Here is an 8,373-nt window from a genome sequence, read left to right as displayed (position 1 = left end):
GATTCCGATCGGTTTAAGGAAATGTAGGCATTACGCAGCTGCACGCATTTAACTTTATCGACGAATTTTTGTTATTTCGGCTTGCGGAAATCGTCAGATTATATATTTTTCATTATTCTTGAATTATTTCCTTCAAAATAAAAAAAAAATTAGCTACGCTCGAGAATGTCGAGATGACGTTTTTTTTTACAACTTTGTTGCCCTCCCCTTTTTTTCCGTCACTCTCAAATTGTCAGATTAGTGGAATATACACTTTTTAGGATGTAATTAACTCACCCTAGCTTAATCTGACGCGCTCGGGAATTTCTGATGGTCAATTTTTTTTTACTAAACTGATCCTGTCTCCTTCACGTGCGGCTTTATATATGGGCCTCATATTTTGTGGAGGTACTTAACCGGGTACAAGGTATCCCCCTATATATTAATCTGCCGCGCTTTAGTAAATCCCGAAATCCCCTCTTGGGCTCCCCTACCATAAAGTATAGCACAAAAAGAAGAAAGTACTATAATAATTTTTATATAATCTCATTCGGTAATATTCTAATTATGAATTGAAATACGGACCTTTATTGGCATATTTTATTTACATACTTCTTTAAGAAAATTAAAAAATTAAACTAAAGCATTATTCTCCTAACAAAACAATGCTTTAAAATATTTTTTTAATTATTTAAGTACAATGTGTCCCGACCAAGGAGGTTTCAATTTAATTTAAGTACACGTAATCTGTGGTGTGCGCGCTGTTTCCGAGCCAATAGACCGATAGCATACTTTTTCCATTTTGGCGCTATTTCGTACATACGAATTTGAGTAATATTATTGTTGGATAAAACTTTAGTAGCAATGTAACACCAACGATACCGATGAAAATTTAACTCCACCTGACATTCTAGAAACAGCTACGAAACTGACGAATAGTTTTACCAGAAAAATCAAGAAAGGCGTACGACAAATGTTACCAAGACTTTATGACTTGGTAGCCTGTATTCATGAGATTAACACGTTCACTGCGGCAAGTAAAATCATAATTCTTAATCCGGTGCGGCGGCGGGCCAAAATGCGCCCCCAATGATATTTCTGCCGGTGCGTGGCAGGTCTTTCTAGACCCAACAGCACTAGGATAGATTAAATTGCTAAAACTTTGTGGAAACATAATGTATAATATATTTTTTTATATTGTTAGAATGACCTTGAACCCAACTTCCTTAGGTTTGATTCGCCCCGGGATCTGGCAAACAGGAAATGAGCAATAAAGCAGGAAAAGCGGCAGGCCGATGTCGACCTGAACCGCACTTGATTATATTTTTAGTAGTGATGGGACAGAGAAATAAGGGGATATCGAAAATAAAACAGAATTGTCGTAAAAGAACTGAAAATGTATTTTTTTACTTATATACGTATGCCTGTCTTGGAAACAGAAATACTTTTTATTTTTCTTAGTGGAAAATATTTCTTCACTGCTGTCACTATCACTGTCAATAACTGCAAGGAGAATTACTCTATTTTCCAAAATTTGTATTTTTCTTGTATTGCTTGCCATCGTTGATTTTATCGAACGCTACGTTAGATCAGTTAGATAGCACAACACTAATTGGCCGGGCGCGCGCTCTGTGCGGTATCGGGTCGCCAGCTGCCTGTTGGGTGGGCGGGCTGAAATAGGCCCACTGCCGCACTCAGCGGATGCAAAGCAGCGTCAGTGCGTGGTAGGTCGATAAAAGCCTGCCGTTAGGTTTTGATGGGGATAACCTACAATTTTGACCGCAAGATGAAATATATATTTGTCCCTGTCGAATTTTTACAAACACCTGAGATAATCGTTACGCACCAGCGAGAGGGACATAGATTTCTTCGTCCGCACCAGCGGAAATACCGCGGCAGGCTGATATCGGCCTGTTACGCAGTGAACGTGTTAAATAAATTAGTGTATGCAACTGCATATAATTAGGCATTATATTACAGTTGCATAAACTACTATAAAAGTAGCCTGTTTAATCTATTTTGTTACCATAGACCAAACATAATTTTAAAGTTTTGATTTTATTAAATAAATTTGCAAAATAAATTAGCTTTCATTTGATTGTATATTATTGCATATATAGATTGAATATAATACTAAGTACATTACATATGCAATATGTAATGTACTTAGTATTATAGTAAAAAGAGCATCACCTTCTTTTATTTTGCTTTTCAAAAAAATAGGTTTTGCTTCCCTCCTTGGATTCCTACAGGTTTATACATTATGACAGTATACCCTCTCACCATAAACATACAACATAGCACTCAACTGCTAATGACTATGTAGGTAAACTTTAAATTATAATAAATAAATAAATTTTAGACATAACAAAGGCCTAGCTGACTCACTGATTAAATATTTGTCCATCATAACATGATGATCTGGCATTGAGAGTGTCCATGGGCGGCGAAATCACTCAACACAAGTGAGCCTGTTTGTTCTATTAAAAAAAATTTACGACATTGATTTTTAATGTAACAGTTTGATGAAGTTTAAATAACAATATACAATCCCTTAGTAAAATATAATTTATTATTTATGTTACAACCTAAACAAACAAATACAGGCGTTACAAAATAAATAAATTAAAATCATCTTCTTAAAGAAATTAAATGACCATTGCATTTAATTTTATTTCAATCCCACCCATTCCGAATATGCTATATTTTGGTAGATGAACTTTGATGCTATTAATAACATCCCTCGTATGTTGCAGCAGCGTGACATATGTTTTACTTTTTTTTAATTCTCATGTGACATGACGTGTTGCTTATTATTAATTACATAATCTGCTTAACAATAGCGCTCGATACAATTAAATTAAAAATGGAATTATTTATTACAACTAAAATATTCATTTATCGCCTGTGCACTTGAACCTAGGCCGTGGCCGAGAAAAAGACTCTTGTCTTTTCTTGAAAGACAACAAAATCAAAGTTGGAGGAATATTTGCCGCGCCAGAGTTTGTGCTTGTCTGAGGGAGGTGAGATGGGGCTAACGTGTCCACACAAGAATTATTTATTGCAAATATATTAATTTAGTCTAATAAGATTTAGAAATATAAGTTGATAAATCCTAGATTAAAAAATGTGAGCCGTCACGGGACGCCTGGCAGATGTGAAACATCGACATTATTTTGTAAAAGTAATATGTAGAAAATAACAGATTGTGATAAAACTAGATATGTCATAATGATAAAATAAATTAATAAATTTATTGAATAAACATTTATTTTCATTAAATACAAAAATTTACGAATGTATTTCAAATCGTGACTACTTAATTCGTTTAATCAGTGACTTCGAAATACACACACCGTACACACTACTGCATATTATAGACTATATATATATATATACATACCATCATATAGCGTATATAGGCGACGCGTCGCCACGGCATGCGTCGCCACGCTAGAAATCGGTTTTAAGTGCGGCTATAGATGTTTCACATCAAAAGGCATACGATTGAATTACGATATATGCGTTCACGTTTGAAACTTCCATTAAGATTTCAATTTTAAAGGAATGTTTCGACTAAGTATTGGGAAGAATTTAAAATAATTATGAATAGATCAACATGAGAAATGTCCATTCTGGAAAGATTTAGGATATGAATCTGATGATAATATTAAAATTCTTATTCAAATTTGTTTCCTTCAATTTACACAGATGCGATCATGGAAATCAATAAATATTGTTTAATTAACACGTGATTGCTAAAAGTTTGTTGACTGTAAAATACGCAGGTAGCAGCGAGTAATCATTGGCACGAATGATAAATGGTACGAAGGTTTGTCTATTGAATATTGTTTTATGTTTACTTTAAATTTTACATTCATTTTTGAATCTAAGTAACAATTTGGACAGCTTATAACCCAGTCAGGGTAGTCTGCATAGGGGGTCTAAATTGAAATGGCGACCAAACTCAGCCGAAGGTTTTTGAAATAGAAGAAGAGAGAGTAAGAGAAGTCAACAATTTTGATCTCTTCGTTTTTTGCTCAAAGCAATTGTAGTCATCTGACAATATGTCACTGGGTCTTGAACATTTAAATGAAACAAGCTCATTCGGCTTAGATGTCAACAAATGTAATCAATTAAATTGGCCCTACTTAGTTATCAGTTTGCTGATGGATCCTCTACGGAGTTGAAATTGTCTTTTTTTCTAGTGTGAGTCGCTAAGATTACGGATTTCATGGGGCGAAGTCGCGGGATTACCTAGTTTATCTTTTTCTTGGTAGAAGTGTTTATTTTTATCAAGTGTACAAACACATATACAGAAATGAACAAACATTACCTGTATATATATGAAAAAACTTGCAGTTATAGGAGATTTATTCTAATGAGTGGACTTCATTGAGGTACTGCACTTTTTGTTTTACTAAACGATAAAATTTTATTGATAATAAAGTTTTATTTAAACGAAACTGTTGCAATGGAATGCTTTTATATTACTAATAGAAAATATTAAGGAATATTATATATAATATTTTTTAGGTTTCTGTTTATAAAAATATTTTACGACTTTTTGTTTACTAGCTTTGATATGATTTTCAAATCTTTGTTTTAGAATTATGGCACCCAATACTAGCAAAGATGTCATCGATGTAGATTTTTTGGATGCGGAAGAATCAAAATTGGAAAAATTGGTGGGTCCCCAGGCCGGGCCGTGGAAATATGAGATAATATATGAAAGTTTAGCAGTTATTGTATATTTTCACCTTGCGGCTTTGTATGGACTCTACCTCGCTTTGACTGCTGGTCCAGTATGGTCTACGATTATTTTTCGTACGTATTTTTATATTTCATAGTTGCAAAGAGCGTTTAATGCGTGGCTTATGCCGATGGCTGGCTAATTTTCTTGCTTAATGCTACATTAAAAACTTAGTTAACGGAGCGTGCTCCAATCCTATAATCGACCTATCAATGCAGGCGTTCCGCAAGGTTGTGTTATCTCGCCACCACTGTTCGTTCTGCATATCAAAGCCCTGTTGAACATCGACGGCATTCATTGGTATGCAGACGACAGCACCATCGACATATTATATTCCGGACATCCGAGCATGTCTCGATCTGAAGTTGATGAGAATCGTAACAAACTTTTTGCAAAATTGAAACGATATTGGAGAGTTTCTGTTTGGGGTAATAACAACCTTGTGAAGTTTAACCCTACAAAGACTCAGGCTTGCTTGTTTTCTGCCAAGGAAGATTTTGTCATGTCTCGTAAATCCCACCCTGTAAAGTGGGAACAAACCGTGATCCATGTGGTATCAAATTATTTCAGTATAAGTAGTATTATTATCTGCTTATGTAGCCAAGTTCACATTTCAAGGATCGTCTGCTCGCTTAAATGTCATTGCTTGTGGCGGCGTCCATGCGTCGGGTTGTCTCTCTCCCTAAAATATGGCGAGGGGGCCGATGGCTGGCCATGCGTCATACTCGTGATCGGGTGCTACTTGTGGTGACTGGTCGTACTTCGTTCGCGGTGTCGTATTCGTGTATGCGGTGATATTAGTTATTTCAACTATGTGTTTGCGTGTTGTTCCCACGACAATGTAAGTGCGTGCTCCTATTTCACCATGCCTCCTGCTGATAGAAGACAAGTCTTTGTTTTTAATGTATGTTATTATTATTAATTACTTAAGATTTCTTGTGGAACATGATGTAATGGTTGCAGCTCCTTACAAACGCTGTGTAAAAAAAACAGTGCGATTAAAAAGAGTGGCGGAGAGTTTATCGCCAGTTCTTCTTGACCTTGATTTGAGCACTGGCACTAAATGTAAAGTTAGAAAGATTTCTTATACATTTCTCTTTTTTTGACGATCATAAGTGTACACTGTGTTATCTATATGATTAAATGATTTTTAAATTTTTGATTCAGCCGCGGGCTTGTCAAATTATCAATCTCCAATGTATTACTGCTCGGCTTGATTCTCTCTTTCTACTAATATACATTGCGTCCTTATGGGTTTTCTACAAAGTGTACTATGGTGAGAGTTCTGAAGAGGGTTTATCCCTTCTGCCTCGTTTCAACAGCGTACGAGCCGTATCAACTCAAAACTTTATCAAGCTTTCACAGTCTGCTTCACGAGTGTACTCCACCCTCAAAGGTCGGCAACGCACTAAAAATGGGTGTCTCCATGGGCTGCGATGACTGCTCTATTCTATAAAAAAATATTTGTTAATTGTCAATCCCTTTTTTTAAAACGCATTTTATATTAATTGATAATCACAAAATGGCGAGAGTGGCGAGCAACCTAGCTGTTTATAGAACTAATAATACTAAGTATTTCACACTGTTTCAGTAACAATAGTACCTAGTAAATATATGTAGTTATTTATTTACAGATTGCGTTATATTTTTTATCTCAAGCTTCGGTATATCTGCTGGACTTCATCGTCTCTGGTCTCACAATGCATTTAAGGCGAAACTTCCCTTGCAAATTATACTGATCGTTTGCACTTCTTTAACATTCCAGTATAGTGCTTTAAATTGGGTCAGAGATCACCGATTACATCACAGGTAAATTATATTTTAGTTGACATAAATAAATAACAGATAGGAAGTAGGATCACACATTTTTTTTGCTGGCAAACAATGTGTTTTTTAAACTTACTTCTAAAATATTCAAGTGCCGAGACAGCAAACGTTCGTCAAAAACGTTTAATACTTTGCGCTTAGTCTGAATTTTGCCTTAAGTATTATCAAGTGATCTTTTGGCAGGTATACCGATACAGATGCAGATCCACACAATGCGGCTAGAGGGGTTTTCTTTTCACACCTAGGCTGGTTGCTCGTCAAGAGGCATCCGGAAGTAAAAAGACGCGGAAAATTTACTGACATGAGAGATGTTAACGCAAATCCAGTTTTGAGGTTTCAAAAGAAGTAAGAAGTTCTTTTTTACTTTTAAAATATAAAAGCTAGGGAGCTGCCAGCATTTTAGTATACCATATTTCGTGACAGGAATTAAATTAAATTAAATTTAATTTCAGATCAATACGACAAAACTTTCTTGATGAATGAAGGTTGCTGCGTTTTTAAATTATAGAGGTTTAAATCTGTAAAAAAATTAGCTTTAGTAATTAATTTCCATTTGATTTATTAGAACCCCCTGAATCCAAAAAAATGGCAGACATTTTACTAATTACTGACTTTGACCATTACAATTCGTTGAAGTTCGCAAATCTGAGGAAAAGCAAATATTATGGCTAATTAATGCAATTATTCGTAGTAAGACATTTTTTTGTTTTAAATAATTATTGACCTGCGAACAAGTTATGGAAAAGTGAATAAATTAAATACAATCGCTAACAAAATTTGTCGCCCTAGACTGCAGACTACTCAGCCTGCTGGTAAATCCGCCACTGTATGTTTGGTTTGACTGAACAATAGCAAATGTATCAAACATTTGCTATTGTTTGTCACAGAATAATTGTATAATTAAAACAAAATAAAAATACAGTTGTTTAACAAATAGGTATTATTTTCAGGTGGGCCGTACCCTTTATTGGTAGTATATGTTTTATAATACCAACTTTGATACCTATGTACTTCTGGAACGAGGGACTAAACGTGGCGTGGCATCTTAGTCTTCTCAGATACGTTGCATCTCTCCACCAAACACTTCTAGGTAATAGTTATGCACATTTCGCAGGAACTAGGCCATATGACAAGCGCATACTACCCACTGATAATAGATCACTTAATTATATCATCTTGGGGGAAGGATTCCATAACTTTCATCATGCATTCCCCTGGGACTATAGGTCGGCAGAATTGGGGACTTTGTTTTTTAATCCGACTACTTGGTTTATCGAACTATTTGCTAAGATTGGATGGGCATACGATCTAAAGACTGCGTCAAAATATGTAATAGAGGGCAGAGCTCAAAGAACGGGCGATGGTACCCGGGTTCAAAATAAGTCTGATTAAAACGTTAATTCCTAATAATTTATTGAACTAATTTACGCATACTAATTATTATAAAAGACTTATGTCGTCCGTTATATCTTTTTGCATTAACATATCCGTAAATTTTATAAATAAAGTATAAGTTTATGAACTTGATTGTGATATTGTCACTTATCTATAACTTATTTGCAATAGTACCTATTGTATCATCTCGTATAGATATAAAATATACTTAAAACTGCTGTTTTCTTGAATCTACTAATAATAACATTTTGTTTAAATTTTGGAAGTTTTTGTTTTACGGTATGCGTACCTGAATAAATGTCCTAATAATTACTCTATTTTGTTTCTTTTAATATCAAATAGTTTCCTAATTATAGGTCCAAGTCCTTAGGGGCTCGGCATTATCCAACTCTACTCCTCTATTTTCGCGGATTGTTGGA

At 34.9% G+C, this 8,373-nt stretch overlaps 1 protein-coding gene across 1 annotated transcript; it reads left to right on the top strand.

The window, feature by feature from the left end:
* The first annotated feature begins 3,453 nt into the window (after nucleotides 1-3,453).
* Nucleotides 3,454-8,266, top strand: LOC125048492 (acyl-CoA Delta(11) desaturase-like). The gene is made up of 5 exons (XM_047647187.1): nucleotides 3,454-4,379; nucleotides 4,589-4,806; nucleotides 6,367-6,541; nucleotides 6,743-6,904; nucleotides 7,510-8,266. The coding sequence occupies exons 2-5, from the start codon at nucleotides 4,593-4,595 to the stop codon at nucleotides 7,949-7,951; spliced, it is 993 nt and encodes a 330-aa protein (XP_047503143.1). The 5' UTR covers nucleotides 3,454-4,379; nucleotides 4,589-4,592; the 3' UTR covers nucleotides 7,952-8,266.
* Nucleotides 8,267-8,373: the final 107 nt, after the last annotated feature.

This window comes from Pieris napi, chromosome 3 (assembly GCF_905475465.1).
Source record: "Pieris napi chromosome 3, ilPieNapi1.2, whole genome shotgun sequence".
Classification (NCBI taxonomy): domain Eukaryota; kingdom Metazoa; phylum Arthropoda; class Insecta; order Lepidoptera; family Pieridae; genus Pieris; species Pieris napi.
The sequence above is the reverse complement of the archived record's forward strand: the minus strand, read 5'-3'. Positions and strand labels throughout refer to the sequence as shown.

Excerpts from the sequence above, each read along its gene's own strand:
- LOC125048492 (XM_047647187.1), top strand. The coding sequence starts at position 4,593 with ATGGCACCCAATACTAGCAAAGATGTCATCGATGTAGATTTTTTGGAT. Across the intron at positions 4,807-6,366 it reads ATGGTCTACGATTATTTTTC|ATTGCGTTATATTTTTTATC; the intron begins GTACGTATTTTT and ends ATTTATTTACAG. Across the intron at positions 6,905-7,509 it reads GTTTTGAGGTTTCAAAAGAA|GTGGGCCGTACCCTTTATTG; the intron begins GTAAGAAGTTCT and ends TATTATTTTCAG.